Raw genomic sequence first — 18665 nt, forward strand, 5'->3', positions numbered from 1 at the left:
GGTGACACCCAGCCGATGGTGAGCCAAGCTCACCTGGGGCTGGAGCACCCGGTGCTGCAGGTACACCCTTCCATCCACCAGAGCTGGCAGGGGCAGCCCCTCTGGCCTTTCTCCCCTGGATTGTCAGAGGAAGGCGAAAAGAACATCATTGTGCTCTGACTGCGCCAGGGTCGTGTAAATACGTGAACACCTGTCCCCAAGGTGGAAGTGGTTTCCTGGAGGAGCAGGTAAAGCCAGTGAGCAGAGACCTCTGTGAACTGTGAAGCTGCAGAGAGCAGGCTGGCTCCTCCTCCCCAACTCCTCCTTCCCCCCTTTCTCCTCCCCCCTCCTCCCCCCTCCTCCTCTTCTTCCTACCCCCCCCCCCCAATCTGCACTCAGATCCACCTCTCTCTGGGCCTTCTCCTCTCCCAGGGAGCCTTGATGGGGCCTACCTGGAAGGGCTAGGACGGCTTTCGTAGACTTCTTGCCATTTCCTTCTGCAGCATCTCAGTATTCAGTGTAAGGTGACAAAGAACAAGACACCCACTGCAAGGTGCATTCTGCCCCAGAGCCAGCAGGGGGCCCCACCTCCTCATGAGAATGCCCGCTGCCACCTGGGGGAGAGGCCTGGCTCAGCAAACCGAGTGCCAGTCCCTGGGTGTTGGATCCCCAGAGAGAGGAGCCCCAGCGGAGGCTGGCACACCCTCCTCTGCAGCAGCTCTGTGGCAAGAGGAGAGGCGACTGCTCTGCAGTGAGGTCCGGACTGCATCCTTGTATTATTGGGCCCAGCACCACCGACAGGGATGCTGGGGTGGGTAGCAGCCCTGCCTCTGGCTTCCTTTCGGAGGGAGGATCATCCTCCGAGGTCCTCATTATTCTCAGCGGCTGCTCCAAAGTCTTTCACTTTCAAAAGAACATGGAACAACCAGGGACTTGTTTTCTAAAGAAGAAATCCTGGGGTGAGAAGGGGTTTTTCAGCTCTCTGAGAAAAGGGAGAAGTCAGAGGAGAGTTGGGGAGGGGGTGGAAGGGAAGAGGAAGGTGTCTGCCAACTGGGCCACTGCCCACGGAGGCGCTGGCCCCTCCCGCTCACTCCCGTTACCAAAGCTGTGCACTCACGGGCTTCCAGGCCCTGAGCCTGCCCATCACCAAAATATACATCTCCTTTAAGGCTACATGGACTAGGCTTCCAGGAAGTCTCAGGAGTATCAAATGATGTGGAGGGACCCACTCCCAGACACTCGGGGTGTGTCTGATGTCTGCCTGTGAACCTGCAGGCCACCCCCATAACTGACCAGTTCTCACAGATCCAGGCAGTTGCCTCTTCCTTGTAAACGGTCCCAAAAGAAAGAAGGTGCTTTGTTGGGATGAGCACTTCCAAACTCCTCACATGAGGATTGTTAAGAACCCAGCTAATTTCAACAACTTGAGAGGCTGTGGTGGGGAGATCACAACGTCAAGGCCAGCCTCAGCAACTTAATGAGAACCAATCTCGAAATAAATAAGTAAAATATTTAAAGGGCCAGGGATGTCACTCAGCAGTACAACACCCCTGGGTCAATCCCTAGTACTGCAACACACACACACACACACACACACACACACACACACACACACAGCCAGGCATGGTGACACATGCCTATAATCCCAGTACCTAGGAAACTGAGACAGGAGGATTGTAGGTTTGAGGCCAGTTTCAGCAACTTAGCAAGACCATGTTTCAAAAGCAATTTTTTTAGCCGGGCGTGGTGGTGCACGCTTGTTATCCCAACATTTGGGAGGCTGAGACAGGAGGATCGTGGTTCGCAGACAGCCTCAGCTACTTAGTGAGGCCCTCTGCAACTCAGTGAGACCCTGTTTCAAAATAAACAATTAAAAATAGAGCTGGGTGTAGCTCAGAGGTAGAATGCCTTGGGGTTCCATTCCTAGCACTGCAAAAAAAAAAATTTTTTTTTTTTTTTAGCCGAGCATGGTGGCACACTCCTGTAATCCCAGTACCTGGGAGGCTGAGACAGAAGGATCATAGGACAGCCTCAGCAACTTCTAAGATTCTCAGCAACCTCTCAAGACCCTGTTTGTTTGTTTTTTTTAAGGGAGGGGTTGGGGGAGTGTGCTTGGACATAGAATGCTCCTAGGTTCAATCCTCAGTACCAGTCTACACACACAAAAATTAAATAGCTGGGGGTACCACACAGTGCTAGAGCATCCCCCAAGTTTGATCCCCACTACCATGAAATGCACACAAAAAATGGCATGGTCAAGGACCTACAGTGGGTTCTCTGTCCCTCTCTGCTTTTTCCTGAGCACTTTCTTGAAGGCAACAGATGGAGAAGGAAGAAAAGGAGGAGAAGGAGGATCAATTCCAGGCTCAGCTGTGGCCTGGAACCAGCTGCACATCCATCCCATAGATAACTCAGGGGGGAAAAATTGACTGGGGTCATGCTTTGTGAAATCCAGTCCAAAAACCAAGACGACGCAGTGATACCATGGTAATCCAGAGATAAATGCACTTTTCCTAATTGGGAGTGAGCGCTGGAGGCCCTTCAGCCGGAAACAGCAGCCCCACAAGTTCTCCCGCGGCATGTTTCCTAGCAAGGGTTCGTGGTCCTGATTGCTCAGAGGAGCCAGCAATTATATCCACTGAAATCACTGCTGGGAGAGTAGTTAGGACAGGAGGGAAGACAGCCTTCACTTGTTCTCTCTGGTTTTGCTTTACCAGGTTTGTAACTTTTGACTAATAAGTGTGATAAAGAAAACTGCACTATAAACTACCCCCCCTCCCACCGCAGTACTAGGGATTGAACCCAAGGCATTCTACCTCTGAACTACACCCCTCGCTTTATTTTTATCCTATTTTTTCCCCAGCACTGGGGATAAAACCCAGGAGCATTCTACCTCCAAGCTACACCCACACCTCTGTTTCTTATTCTTTATTTTGAAACAGGGTCTCACTGAGTTGCAAAGGGCCTCACTAAGTAGCTGAGGCTGTCTGCGAACCGCGATCCTCCTATCTCAGCGTCTCAAATGCTGGGATTACAAGCATGTGCCATCATGCCTGGCTTAAACTCTTTTTCAAAAGTACTCTTAAAGCCGGGCGTGGTGACGCACTCTTGTAATCCCCACACTTGGGAGGCTGAGATAGGAGGATCGCACAGGTTCGAAGCCAGCCTCAGCTATTTAGTGAGGCTCTCAGCAACTTAGTGAGACCCTATTTCCAAATAAAATATAAAATAGGTCTGGGAGTGTAGCCTGGAGGAAGAAAGCCCCTGGGTTCCACCCTCAGTACCACCAAAAAAAAAAAAAAAAAAAGTACTCTTGCCAGGTGCGGTGGTGCAGGCTTGTAATTCCAGCATTTGGGAGGCTGAGAAAGGAGGATCCTGGTTCGTAGACAGCCTCAGCTACTTAGTGAGGCCCTTTGCAACATAGTGAGACCCTGTTTCAAAATAAAGAATAAAATATAGGGCAGAGGTTATAGCTTGGAGGTCAAATGCCTTGGGTTCCATCCCCAAACCCGCAAAAAAAAAAAAAAAAAAAAAAAAATGCTCTGGTACCTTTTAGACACGTTCGTTTAGTGCACTATCGGTTTAGGGAAGCAATTCCTACTCTATTTTGGGGTCTCTGTGGCAACAGATATGTGCACATATCAGAAACAGTGTGTGCATTTTATTACAATATATTCCACGTGCCTCTGAATTCTTCCCTGATCAAGCAGGCACCTCACGCATATGGATTTGTATATGGATTTGGAGGAACACGTTGTCCGTTCTAGTCAATGTCATTGAACCACCTGGCTCAAGCAATTCCCCACCGGGCCAAGCAGTTGTCCAGACCTTCTTGTTTCTCTGCTGTCCAGCCTGGGCCCTTAGTATAGTTCATAAACATCGCCAAGGGTGCTATGAGTGCTTAATGCAGTCTTAAAGGATGGACAAGCCAGGCGTGGTGGTGCACGCTTGCAATCCCCACACTTGGGAGGCGGAGACAGGAGGATCAGGCAGGTTTGAAGCCAGCATCGCTGGCTTAAGAGACCCTGTTTCCAAATAAAAATATAAAATGTAGGTGTCTGGGAGTGTAGCCCAGAGGTAGAAGGGTTTCCAGGAACCCCAGTACCACCAAAAAAAAAAAAAAAAAAAAAAAAAAAAAAAAAGATGGACAAAACCAACGATGTCTAAAAATGGCCGTAGAGAATCCAGTCCCTCGCGGGGAGAATTCGAGATGCTTGCTTCTCAGTACATTAAATCCGCAGCTACGTTCGTTGTCTCTGTGCCTTTAGATTTCGCAAACGGGAACTGAAATCCAGCAAGTCGTATTAGGAGCCCGTTCAGAAAATGAACAAAAAAGCAGATAAAAAGGACCCAAAAGGAGGTGGTATATTTTTCCGTCTGCGTCTTGTAGGCATACGTTCCTTCTTTGTAGTTGGCGATTTTTTCAGAGAGGTGGTGGATTTTCACTTCAGAGGCAAATAATATCATGACTAGACAGCCACAGGAGCCTGCAACAGAGGGACAAAAGGGTCAGGACCATCTTTCCTGATTGTAGGGGACGAGGAGGGTCAATGAGCAGAGCAGAGCCAAGCTTTTCTCACCGTCCTCGTTTGCTTCCTTAGGCTATCTTGCAGATTTGTCATCCCAAAACTGATTCTGCAGCCTACTGTGGCCGTGCCTGGGCTGTGGTTCTTTCTGAGTGAGGAAGGTTTGGGGGTGCTGAGCAGTGTAGATGGAGCTAGCAGGGTGTGGTGGCGCATGCTTGTAATCCCAGCACTTGGGAGGCTGAGACAGGAGGATCGCACAGGTTCAAAGCCAGCCTTAGCTACTTAGTGAGGCTCTCAGCAACTTAGTGAGACCCTGTTTCCAAATAAAATATAAAATGGGTCTGGGAGTATAGCCAGGAGGTAGAAAGCCTCTGGGTTCCACCCCCACTACCACACACACACACACACACACACACACACACGAAGTTAATCTTACAAAGGGCACTGCTAGAACTGCTCAGCACCTAAAAAGCTCCAAGGTGGCCCTGGGTCACACAGCAGCCACTTCTACAATGTGGTTTCAAGAAAACTACCATCTTGGAAGTTGATAATTCATGTAGGATAAATGGCAGCTCTGAGCCCCTTGGGAAAAGCCCAGGGCTTCACTCAGAAGGGCCGCCACAGCCTCTCCTGCCTGCAGCTGGGCAAAGGTAGCCATGGATAAGGTGTTGCAAAAGAGCATACATATATTCTCTTTATTTGCTACTGAAGGCTATTTGAGCTGGGGACATGGCTGCCTTGAATAAAAACATTATTTAGCTGGGACAAAGGTGACCAGGAGATAGGGGGAAGGAAGTTTCCTTGGCTTATACAGGTATCAGGGGTCTGAGCTTTCTTCTCTATGTCTTCCTTCCTGTAGGTAAAATATGGATGCAATGGCTGGAGCTCCAGAAGACATTTTGGACCAGGTGGCCTCAGAGGTGGAAGCCATGTATCATGGAACAAAAGAGGAAGAATCTGAGTCCCAGACACCTGAGCCACCAGTACAGCCCTGGTCTTTAACCTCTAGGTTTCCATGTGTGAGAAATAGAAATATTTATTTTGTTTAACTCACTATTATTCTTTCCCCCTAATCATGAGTGGTGTGTGTGTGTGTGTGTGTGTGTGTGTGTGTGTGTGTGTGTGTGTTTTATATTGGGGATGGAACCCAAGGGCCTTCTACCTCCAGGCTATACCCCCAGACCTATTTTATGTTTTATTTGGAAACAGGGTCCCACTAAGTTGTGGAGGACCTCACTAAGCTGCTGAGGCTGGCTTTGAACCTGCGATCCTCCTGTCTCAGCCTCCCAAGAACTGGGATTACAAGCGTGCGCCACCATGCCCGGTTCCCACATTATTCGTCACTCATTGTCTACCTAATATGATCTTGACGACGCAGCTGTGGTCTGGGTAAGACCTCTGCAGGATGGGTGTGTTCTGCATCATGTGGAACCTGAAACCCAGATGGGTCCTCTCCCCTGATAAGGAAGCATGGAGCAGAGGGGCAGTATAGGTGCCAGGACTCCTCGGGGCTCCTTGTTCTACCCCTGGTCACCATCATGGGCCCCAATTAACAGGAGACTAGCTGAGATGGTTCTCTAACTTAGGTCAAACCAATTGGGGTATGCAAGCCCTAATTCCCTCGCTTCTTATGTGAAATAGGCTATTTATTTATTTATTTATTTATTTATTTATTTATTACAGCACTGGGGATGGAACCCAGGGGCATTGTATCTCCGAGCTACACCCCTAGCCCTATTTTTTATTCTTTATTTTGAAACAGAGTCTCACTGAGCTGCAAAGGGCCTCGCTAAGTAGCTGAGGCTGTCCACAAACCCGGATCCTCCTGTCTCAGCCTCCCAAATGCTGGGGTTACAAGTGTGTACCTCCACACCAGGTCAAAATGGGCAATTTGTTTATTTATTTGTTTGTTTGCTTGTTTATTGCATCTGGGGATGAAACCCAGGGGCATTCAACCTCTGAGCTACACTCCCTGACCTATTTTTAATTCTTTATTTTGAAACAGGGTCTCACTGAGTTGCAAAGGGCCTCCCTAAGTAGCTGAGGCTGTCCGAACTGCCATCCTTCTGTCTCAGCCTCCCAAATGCTGGGATTACAAGCATGCGCCCCCACACCTAGCTGAAATGGGCAATTTAAATCCCCAAGTTTTTTTTTTTTTTTGTGGTACTGGGGTTCCTGGAAGCCCTTCTACCTCCGGGCTACATTCCCATACCTATTTTTACATTTTTATTTGGAAACAGGGTCTCCTAAACCAGTGATTGTAAGGAAAAAAGAATGGCTATGAACCTGCTGGCTATGAACCTGCGATCCTCCTGTCTCAGTCTCCCAAGTACTGGGATTACAAGCATGCACCACCATGCCCAGCTGTTTGTTTGTTTGAAACTAGGTCTTCCCAGGTTCCTATGAGCTCTCTAAATTGCCAGGACTGTCATCGAACTGGCCATCCTCCTGTCTCGGCCTCTTGATTACTGGGATTACAGCCGTGTGCCACCACGACCAGTTTATTCTTTTTTCCTTACAGTCCTTACAGTAATCCCTCACTCACCACATCCCACTCCAGGAAAACCCAACTTCACTAGCATATGCCACTCCCAAAATGTATACAGCGGATCAGTTCTCCAAATGTCTCCCATTAAGTTTATGACTCCTTTAGGAGGGCTAAATGCCTTTTATTCTTCAATTACAGTTAATTCCAATACCCCAGAGCAGCGCTGTAGTGGCTTCAATTCCCAGTCATTAATTCACCCATTCGTTTTTTTAGACATATTATATGCCCAGCACAGAAATAGCAGTAGAGATTTAAATATTAAAGAAAAGAGACAGGCCGGGTGTGGTGATGCACACTTGTAATCCCAATACTTGGGACAGGAGGATCACAGGTTCAAGGACAGTCCCAGCAAGTACTGAGATTTTCATCAACCTAGTGAGCTAGTGAGACCTGTTTTTAAATAAGAAATAAAATCGGGCTAGGTATACAGCTAGAAGGTCGAATACCTCTAGATTCGATCCCCAGTGCCAAGGAAAGAAAGAAAGAAAGAAAGAAAGAAAGAAAGAAAGAAAGAAAGAAAGAAGGAAAGAAAGGAAGGAAGGAGGCGGGATTTCTGCTTTCACTGAGAATATGATAGATAAAGGAAAATAAAAACAATTATAAGCCAATACAATAAGTGTGAAGTAGAAGAATGCAGGGAGTTACTTCTGGGGGCAGGGGAGGGAGGCAGCATCATGAAAGGCCCCTCAAAAGTATCTGGAAGAACCAGATGTGGTGGTGCACACCTATAATCCCAGTACTTGGGAGGCTGAAACAGAAGAACTCAGGTTCGAGGCCAGCCTCAGCACCTTAAGCACTCAGCAACTTTGTGAGACCCTGTTTCAAAATAATTAAAAAAAAAAAAAAGAGTTGGGAGTGAGTGTAGTTCAGAGGCAGAACACCCCTGGGTCCAATCATCAGTACCAAAACAAGACAAAACAAAACAAAACCGTATGTGGAAGGAGCTTAGGAAGTGAGCTGAGTGGTGGGGGCTGGGCTGTACAGAGGAATGTACCAGGCAAGGGAGCTATCCTACAAGCCATGGCCTCTATTCCTTTTCCAAGGGTCAGGTTGGAGTTGGGGTAAAGGTAGAGATGCCCGTGGCGGGGCGGGCGGGGGGGGGGGATTGATTGAGCACAAAAGGCAAAATCGTGTTTCTTTTTCTTTGGAATTGCTCATGGGACTGACACCATCAGAGTGATCACCATTATCAACACCCCCCCAACAATCAAGCGATAGAATTCTCTTAAAACTTCCCTTCCCGCCAGGCTCTGATTGGTCGTTGAAAATGTTCCTTTGTCAGGTTTGCCAGCCTATTTCATATTCAGAGCTCTCCTCTTGCAAAACCATATCCTTCCTGTATTGTTAGACCCCATCAACAACAACAAAAATCTGCAGTGCTGTTTTCTCTTCACCTTTTATTTGAAAATTGTGGGGAAAATGCCGTTGCTTTCACCAGAAGAGCCTTCTTTGTCTGCGGAGATGGTGAAAACTTCAGACAGAAGTGAAACACTATTTCCTCGGTGCCTAAAAGGAAAAATTCAAGCTCGGTTTCCTTTTCAAGTTGTTAAATATTTTAAAGGCACGACTTTGTTAAGGAACACAGCATCGTCGTGAGCCAGCATTTCAAATTCCTAAAGTGCAAGTCACTTGGGCTGTCTTGAGACTCGGGAGCCTCTCACCATAGCTAATAAATGAAGCTTCTGAGCATGGGGGACAGAGCGAGACCACGCTCGGTAAAAGGCACGGGCTGCGATGCCACCGTGGGCTCCGGGGATGACCCTGAGGTCACTTGTCATCTCACAGCCAGAGGATGGAAACCCAGCCTGAGTCCCGGACAACCTCTGCACCATTGCCAAGAGATGTGAAGGGAAAAACTCAGTAGGAATCTGGAATATTTTTTTGGCTTCTCTCCATCCATGGCAGTAAAAGAGGCATGGGATAAAGGAAGACCATTCAGGACATGCAAACCAAAAGATCCACATGGACACTTTCTCTGTGCAGCCCGCCTGCTGGGAACCTGGGGAGACACGTGGAGGGAATGCACCTGATGGGGAGGGGAGGGCTCAGCACATTTCCAGCAGGATCCTTAGACTCTGGCAAGAGGGGCTCCTGGTCTAGGTCTCACTCTCAGAGGGTGCTGATCTGCTTCTCTTGTGGCTGGCCTTCTGCTAGGGTGAGGAGTCTCCAGTCAATGAAACGCGCCCATCTGGCATGCCTGACCAGAATTCTAGACCCAGAATGCTTGACCAAATCGCCCTGAGCCCCTTTCCATGCCTGGGCATCTTCCTGGGGTCAGTCCTCCCAAGGGTGGTCAGTCTGTGGCTGGTGTTTCACATCCCTGAGGACAGAGGAAGGCCAAAGGATGGCCATTGCAAGGGGGACAGTCAGGAAGGTCACACAAAAGTGCTCCAGGGCCTTCTTTGGGGGTGATGGGGCAAGGCTAAGAAGAGGAGAGAACAGAGCCCTATCTACTCCTGGCACCCTGTTCAGATGCAGAATTCCCAGGGGTCAAGAATTCTAATTCCTAGCCAGGCGTGGTGGCGCACGCTTATAATCCCAGCATTTGGGAGGCTGAGACTGGAGGATCACGGTTCGCAGACAGCCTCAGCTACTGAGGCCCTCTGCAACTCAGTGAGACCCTGTTTCAAAATAAAGAATAAAAAAATGGGCAGGGGTTGTAGCTCAGACGTCAAATGCCTCTAGGTTCCATCCCCAGACCCACCAAAAAAAAAAAAAAAAAAAAGAATTCTAATTCCTTTAATTCCTTGTGGATAGGGGCAGTTCTCAAGGTAGAAGGATAGAGTTTATCGAATTGGTGCTTGTAAGTATTTAGACACCTGGCATGTGTGTTTTCATTCATCCCCGGCCCCTAAACTGTTAGGTCCAGACTGTAGGTCTCTCTCTCTTCTCTTTCCCCTGTTATCCTTGTTTGTCAAGAACTCAAATCCAGCTGGGGACATTGGAACAGAGTCCCCACGTGTCTGTCCATCTGTCCAATGCTGCTTCTGCTCACAGAGACATCTGCATGAACCAGGACTTTGCAAAGCCTGCTGGGCCCAACTAAGCTAGAATCTGAATCCTGCCCAGACACTCGGCCCACGTGCTACTGCCCAGAGTCATACACAATGACCCACTACATTTTTCTTTCATCTGTCTGGTTTCCCTGCCATCTGGCTGGTGCTATAGTAGGGCCCCCCTCCCTTTAATGACTTTGATTACTGAGTTAATTTCTGACTGAATAGGATAGCTGAGTTATAGGGTTGTCACACCGTGAATGATTGGTCAATTAACAAATGTTTGTAATGTGCTAGGCACTGTGTGTTCATGACCCTCCTCTGGCAGCTGCCTGGGACTGCAGCTTCAGGCACCTGCCCCCTTCCAGTCCTTGCAACATAGGGTACGCAGGTCACAGCCAACACGAGGGTCACTTCTTCATCTCTGTCTGGCCCAAGAGTAACTACGCTTTTAGGGGTGAGAACACCCAGCAAGATCTGTGGCAGTACAGGGCTGCTACGGGTTTAGGTCCTCAAAGGGGAAGGAATTTTTGAAATGTTATCCTTATTATCAGTAAGCTCATATTTCCCAAAATAATGCATTAGGGTTTCAATTCCTTTTAAAGTAATGATCACCATTTCCAGAATGAGAGCACATCATCTTTCAACTGTGTTACAGGTGACAGGTATCAGAGGCATCCCATTTCTGATACAGAATGATGAACTGATCACTCTTCTTCAAGGAGCCTCAGGAGATGGGGGGGGGCACAGCTGTGCACACGTAGGTGCTCATTTTCTGTGAAATCATGCAATCTCGCTAGACAGTCAGTAATTGAAGACGAGGTCACCAGCAATGATTTCTTTCCCAAACAGAAATCGTTTTGATCACCGACTTCAGAGAACAATGGTTACTATCCAGAAAGAAAACAGGGGGCCTGGCAGAGTTACGTTAATACCTAAGAGTAGAGGTTGAGGTCACGACAGTGAACCATTTGGTCATGTGTTCCCACAGAACAGAGATGGAAAAGAAATAAACTTCTTTGAGCGGAGCTCTCCCTCTTCGTGTCTTGCATCCGATGGTTGCAAAGCCCAAATTCAGCCTCAGTTTTCTGAATGTCATGTTAATAAGAAGGGCAGTTCATGCAAAGAAGGAATGGTCTAAAATGTTGTTCTAATTTGAATTAATTTGAGCCGGGTGTGGTGGCGCACACTTGTAATCCCAGTACGTGGGAGGCTGAGGTAGGAGGATCGCAGATTTGCCATCAGCCTCAGTTACTTAATGAGGACCTCTGCAACTTAGTGAGATCCTGTTTCCAAATAAAGAATAAAAAACAGGGCTGGGATGTAGCTCAGAGGTAGAAGGCCCCTGGGTTCAATCCCTAGTACCGCAAAAAATATATATATATATATTTTTTGGTGGTACTGGGTATGGAACCCAGGGGCCTTCTACCTCTGGGCTACACTCCCAGACCTATTTTTAATATTTTTATTTGGAAACAGGGTCTCTTAAACCAGCGAGATCCTCCTGTCTCTGCCTCCCAAGCACGGGGATTACAAGCATGCGCCACCATGCCTGGCAAAAAGTAATTTTAAGTTAATTTTATAGAAAAGAATAATGTTAAGAATGTTATTCATTACCAGGAAATGTGCAAAATTGCTCCTATTTTATTCATTTGTTTGATAAAAAAAAAGTTGGGTTTTTTTGGGGGGTATTAGATGTGAAACCCAGGGGTATTCTTTTTTTTTTTTTTTTTGGTGGTACTGGGGTTCCTGGAAGCCCTTATACCTCCGGGCTTCACTCCCAGACCTATTTTATATTTTTGAAAGAGGGTCTCTTATGCCAGCGCGGCTGGCTTCGAACCTGCGCGATCCTCCTGTCTCCGCCTCCCAAGCGTGGGGATTATAAGCATGCACCACCACGCCCAGCAACCCAGGGGTATTCTATCTCTGAGCCACATCCCTTGCCCTTTATATTATATTATTTTATTTTATTAACTTTTTTGAAGTAATGGGGATTGATCCGAGGAGCATTCTACCTCCAAGTTACAACCCTAGTCCTATTTTTTATTTTGTATTTTGAAACAAAGCTTCATTAAGTTACAGAGGGCCTCACTAAGTAACTGAGTCTGGCTAAGAACCAATGATCCTCCTATCTCAGCCTTTAAAGTATTGGGTTTACATGTATTCACCACCACATTGGGCTAAATAACAACAATAATAATAATAACAGTTATTATTATTATTATCATTATCATTATCATTATTTTTGAAAAGGCAAATGGATAAAATCTCCTTTCTCCACAGAGCTCAGTGGTAGAGACATTGAAGAAGGCAATAACAAAAAAGTGAATTCTATAGTTAATCATGGTGTGGGATATAATAAGGAGAAGAAAATAAAGCGGGGAGGGGAGTAGGAAAACTCAGAGTGCCTCATGGAGATGAGCTCTCCGTACATTCTGGAGAAGTGGGCAAGAGGGTGGGTATGGGGGAAAGAGTATCTCAGGGAGCAGAGAAACAGTGCTCCCAGAGGAACCAGGTGGTTTGAGCAGACAGAGGAGGAAGGAGGGCCAAGAGAGGTGACCCCTCCCTCTGGGTTTCTTCAGTACACACATCAACTGAGGCTTCCGAGGTTGTAGCCAAGACTTGGGCTTTGACTCAATAAAACCAAAGGGAAGCCGGGCGTGGTGGCGGACGCTTGTAATCCCCGCGCTTGGGAGGCGGAGACAGGAGGATCGCGCAGATTCGAAGCCAGCCTCGCTGGCTTAAGAGACCCTGTTTCCAAAAATAAAAAAGTACAAAATAGGTCTGGGAGTGTAGCCTGGAGGTACAAGGGCTTCCAGGAACCCCAGTACTACCACCAAAAAAAAAAAAAAAAAAAAAACCAAAAATCAGAAAAACAAAGGGAAGAAAGACAGTCTTTCTGGACAGAGCAAGAGCCTCTGCAATTGCAGTAAAGATTGAGCATCTCCTTGGACAAGGTCACAGTGGGCCCCGTGCAAAGTAAGCTAAGCACAGAGGCAAGAGTGGCCAGGAGCATGATCCTTTGGGACCCTCTGCACCCTCACTGCTGTCCTGAATATGGAAATGAGATTCCTTGCCGCTGCCATCAAGAGCCGTCCAACATTGCTTCTCTGTTCTTCCTGTGGCCTCTTTCCTATGGTCTATGCTGAGAGGAGCCACAGATTTCCATTGCTGGCTTTCCCTGGACAAGACATCCCTAGGTCTCCTTCACAGACTCCTGCGCAACAGCTCCTCCATAAGGACTCAAGTGGGGAAAAAAAAAAAAAAGATTTTTTGTTTCACTATCACTTGCAGAATAACATGCCCTAGACATGATGCATCTTACTGAGACGGGGGGATTATTAGTGCTGAAATTGATAGATAATGTAAGCATTCTTCTATTTTTGTACTGCTCTTCATTTTCCTGTCTTTGCGTTTCATCTAAGACTGTGCTTATTTATGTTCTGTGCCATAGTTGTGATTATCATAATTAATTAGACTCATACGAAGAGCACCCCCTTCCTTCTAAAAGATAGGCAGTAATTTTATTTGTTTGCTTTGCTTGGTATAACTCAAAGCATGATGCCAGATGTAAGAAAAGACATAGCAAATCGAATTTGCAATAAGGCCGGGTTTTCACGATCCCTAAAAGGCATGAGCTAATACCTTTCATGTCATCCTCTGAGAATATTCGCTAAACAGCTAAGATGCTCTTCCTCCGGTCCACAGAAAGTCTTTCACCTACAGGCCCGAGTGAGACTCTCTACCATTAACTGGGAATCTTTGAGAATGGAGTATATCAAAGGCACACACTCAAATACCCTCTTTTCTCTTTCACTCCTTATAGAACTCACTAACGGCAGGTCCTTCGGCGCAGTCCCCTCCCGCACACTACTCTGTTCCCCCTCTTCCTTGCTGGATGCTCCTGCCTAGTATCCTCAGCTGGCTCTTCCTCCTCCATCCCAAATGTAACCAGTAGTATTCCTCAGGCACTGGGCCTACTGCAGCTTTCTCTCAAGGGCGATCTTATCTATTTCATTGCTCTGCATAATATCCACCTCCTGACAACAGCTAAATGTTTGTCTTCTTTCTAGGCCTCTCCTCTGAGCTCCAGACTCATCCGTCTGACTCTCCTTGACACCTCTGCTTGGGCTTTTCAGAGCGTCTCAGGCTCACATGTCCCAAATAGAACACTTGATTTCTGGGGCCAAGCTCCCTCTCGGAGACATCGTTCTTTCTTTTTTTTTTTTTTTTTTTTTTTTTTTTTTCCTTGCGGGTCTGGGGATGGAACCCAAAGGCATTTGACCTCCAGGCTACACCCCTTGCCCAATTTTTTATTCTTAATTTTGAAGCAGGTCTCACTAAGTTGCAGAGGGCCTCAGTAGCTGAGGCTGTCTGTGAACCGACATCCTCCAGTCTTAGCCTCCCGAATGCTGGGATTACAAGCGTGCGCCACCACGCCTGGACTCTACATCATTCTTGCCCTGAAATGTAAGCCTGTTCCTCCCCTTGTCCTATCCATCTTGATCAATGCCACCGCCGTCTGTGAACTGTATAAGCTACCTGCAAGGTGTTTCAGACCTACTTTCAGAACGTTTTTAGACTCCATTCGTCTCTCTCCATCTCCAAGGCAAGAGCATTGTCGTCTGCCAGACATTTCTTAAAAAGATAAAACCGCCTGCCAGGCATCTTCCTAAAGTCTCTTGAAAGCTTTTCATCGCAATGAGAGTCAGTTATTCTTAATGTATGTTTATTGGTGCATTGTAATTATACATCATAATGAGGTTCGAAGTAATAGGGACAGGCATGTGCATAACAGTTGGTGTGTCCCTCTGGATCCCCCTCACTCCCTTCCCTTTCCATATATGTTATTGAGATTGGCTTAATTGGTTGATAATATCATATATATACATAGCATTATTTAAATGACTTCCTTCCTCAAATCTCCACCCCCCAACCTCCCTCCCTTAATCCCCTTCCAGTATTTTACTGGAATCTCTCATTTATCTAAAGTGTGTGTGTGTGTGTGTGTGTGTGTGTGTGTGTGTGTGTGTGTGATACTGGGGGTGGAACCCAGAGGCTTTCTACCTCCAAGCTATACTCCCAGACCTATTTTTTATATTTTATTTGGAAACAGTGTCTCACTAAGTTGCTGAGAGCCTCACTAAGTAGCTGAGGCTGGCCTCAAACCTGTGTGATCCTCCTGTCTCAGCCTCCCAAGCACGGGGATTATAAGTGTGCACCCCCACGCCTGGCTATCTAGTCTTTTGTTTCCCAATTTCACTCTAGCTCCCACATTGTGAGAGAAAACATATGACCTTTCATTTTCTGAGACTGGCTAATCTCACTTAGCATAATATTCTCTGATTCCATCCATTTTTCCTCAAATAACTTTGTGTGTGTGTGTGTGTGTGTGGCACTGGGGATGGAACCCAGGAACATTATACCTCTGAGCTACACACCCTCCCCCACCCCGCCCTACTTTTTTTTTTTTTTTTTAAACAGGGTCTCACTAAATTGCAGAGGGCCTCACTAAGTAGCAGAGGCTGTCTGCAAACCACAATCCTCCTATGTCAGCCTCCCAAATACCGGGAATGCAAGCGTGTGCCACCATGCCTGGCTGCAAATGGCATGTGTTTTTTGTTTTGTTTTTTTGTTTTGTTTTTCATTGGGTATACATACCATGTTTTCTTTATCCATTCATCTACCTGTCTTTATCCAGACATCAAGGCTGGTCCCATAATTTGGCTGTTGTGAATTGTGCTGCTCTAAACATGGGTATGTGCTTATCACTATAATTTTCTGTCTCTAGCTCTTAAGGTCCAGTATTAACTGGCAGAGGCTGATCTCTTGTTTTATGTAAGTATCTTGCCATTTCCCTCTCTGCCTGTCCTCTTGCCACCGTTGCCCTCTTCCAGCTCTCACAGGAAGCTCACCTCTTTCTCTGGGGCCCTCACAGGTCCTTTCTCCTCTACTTGGGAAGCTCTCAGTGTCCTCAGCAACTTTTTATCATTAGAACTGAGCTCCTTAGCTGGGCGTGGTGGCGCAGGCTTGTAATCCCAGCATTCAAGAGGCAGAGACAAGAGGATCTCGGTTCGCGGCCAGCCTCAGTTACTTAGTGAGGCCCTTTGCAACTTCAGTGAGACCCTGTTTCAAAATAAAGAATAAAAAATAGGGCTGGGGATATAGCTTGGAGGTAGAATTCCCCTGGGTTCTATCCCCAATACTGAAAAAAAAAAAAATTAAAAAAAGAAGAACTCAGCTCCTTGAAGTAGCCTTCCTTGACCACATGTCAAAGCCTGACCTCTGGCCACCCTTTCTACAATCCACACGGAGTTATCTCGATCTGTAATCACCTAATTTATGCATACTTTTTTCCTCTCCCATCAGCGCTCCTCAAAGGCAGTTTGTGCCTGACTCACTGTGACATCGCCCGTGCCTGCTATTACAACTGGCACAGAGCCAGCACTCAGTGTGTGACCCTCAACCCCGGCTGCCAATGACAATTACCTGAGAGAGGGAGAAAATAAAACCAAAAGCCAGTGCCCAAGCCCCAGGGACTGCAGAAGAGCGTCTCTACCCAGGATGAACTTGGGTGGTAGGGGGAGCATTGAGGTACTACCTAAATCTGACACCAGGGAAAAGACTTCTCAGAACCAGTTTATAAATGATAAGATGGGGAAACAAATGAACAGACTTGCACAGTTCCATGGGACAATGTCAGTGGTCAGAAATGTCCTGTAGAGGCCAGGCATGGTGGCGCACACTTGTAATCCCCGCGCTTGGGAGGTGGAGACAGGAGGATTGCGCAGGTTCAAAGCCAGCCTTTCTGGCTTAAGAGACCCTGTTTCCAAATAAAAATATAAAAAATAGGTGTCTGGGAGTGTAGACAGCAGGTAGAAGTGTTTCCAGGAACCCCAGTACCACCAAAAAAAAAAAAAAAAGAAGAAGAAAGAAAGAGGAAAAAAAGAAAGAAAGAAAGAAAAAAGAAAAAAGGAAAAGAAAAGAAATGCCCCATAGAAGCTGTGGCACACGCTTGTAATCCCAGCATTCAGGAGGCTGACACAGGAGAATCCAGTTTTGCGGCCAGCCTCAGCTACTTAGCGAGGCCCTCTGCGACTCAGTGAGACCCTGTTTCAAAATAAAGAATCAAAAATAGGGTTGGGGATGTAGCTCAGAGGTAGAATGCCCCTGGGTTCCATCCCAGTACTGCAAAAAAAAAAAAAAAAAAAGAGGAAGAAGGAGGAGGAGGAGGAGGAGGAGAAGGAGGAGGAGGAGGAGGAGGAGGAGGAGGAGGAGGAGGAGGAGGAGGAGGAGGAGGAGGAGGGAAAAAAAGAAATGTTCCATAGAGAAGCTGAGGAATCTGACCCAAACTGGGAGTTGGGAGCCGTAAAGGGGTGTCTGGAGTCAGGAGGCAGCAGGACTAGGCTGAGGCAACCAGCATCTGTGACAACTGGAGCCGCGGCTCGTTCCCCTGGGCTGCTGTCTTTCTTTTTCTGCTCCAGCGTCTGGTGTGAGCTGATGGGAAGACACACAGAAGTGCCCATAACTTTGTCACACTGGGCAGTGTGGAAGGCTTCAGATAGGAAATTGGGAATATATGCTTTCCCTTTCTTTTCTTTCTTCCTCCTTCATGCTTCAGGATGCTAAGGGGTGGTCCTGGTCCTTCAGGGAACTAGGCATCTAAAGAAATGGCCCTACTTAGTATGACTCCAACACAAAAAAGGGGAACCTGGAGGTGATCGGGGAGGAGGAAAAGAAAAAAGAGGGTCAAAGAAGGAGGAAAAGTCACAGCTTTTACCTGCAGGCTTAGCAAGGCCACCCGGGGACGCGCACATCCCTGAGACAGAAGGGGGAAGAAAGAATAAAAGAGATCTACCCCCGAGTTTCAGAGTGGAAGGCGACTCACACCTGAAATAAAGACCCCTAAACGGTGTCTGGCCTCTGAGTGTGCGAAGCACTGACTCACATTTACAGGGTCTACGATAAGCATGATAAAGCCCAAGCCGGACGCTATTGGGGTCTAGGCTGGGGTCTGTGTGGTAATACAATTTTTGATAAACACGAATTTAAGGGAAAGAGGCTGTCTGTGTTTCAAAAAGGACCTGTTTATTCTCAGAGGTCACAAACTGTCGGACCATCTGATAACAGTCATACCCAGTTGTGCTTTTGTTTTGTTGTGCTGTTTGTGGTCCTGGGGATTGAACCCAGGGGCATTCTAACTTGGAATGTTAGAATGTTTTTATTTTGAGATAGGGTCTTGTTAAGTTGCTGAGGCTGGCCTCAAACCTGTGAAACTCCTGCCTCAGCCTTCTAAGTTACAGGGATTACAGGTGTGTGTGTCGCTAGGCCCAGTTCATACAGATTGAAAAAAAAATTACTGAAAATTTTGGTATTTAAAAATAAAGATTGAATCCGGGCATGGTGGCACACGCTTATAATCCCAGGACTTGGGAGGCTGAGACAGAAGGATCGCAGGTTTATGGCCAATCACAGCTACTTAGTGAGGCCCTCTACAACTTAGTAAGGCCTTATTTCAAAATAAAGAATAAAAAATAGGGCTTGGGGTGTAGCTCAGAATTAGAATGCCCCTGGGTTTAATCCCCAGTAACACAAAAAATAATAAAAATAATAAAG

General features: G+C 46.9%; 1 protein-coding gene across 2 annotated transcripts in view; it reads right to left on the reverse strand.

The window, feature by feature from the left end:
- Positions 1 to 4200: 4200 nt before the first annotated feature.
- Positions 4201 to 18665, reverse strand: part of CLRN1 (clarin 1) — a gene marked incomplete at both ends in the record, with an annotated part of 44080 nt that continues 29615 nt past the window's right edge. For both annotated transcript variants that reach the window (XM_080696120.1, XM_080696119.1), the window contains one exon: positions 4201 to 4466. In XM_080696120.1, the coding sequence (XP_080552246.1) occupies positions 4201 to 4466 (266 nt within the window). The remainder of the gene's footprint in view (positions 4467 to 18665) is intronic.

The sequence above is a fragment of the Muscardinus avellanarius genome, assembly GCF_963383645.1.
Source record: "Muscardinus avellanarius genome assembly, chromosome: 5".
NCBI lineage: Eukaryota > Metazoa > Chordata > Mammalia > Rodentia > Gliridae > Muscardinus > Muscardinus avellanarius.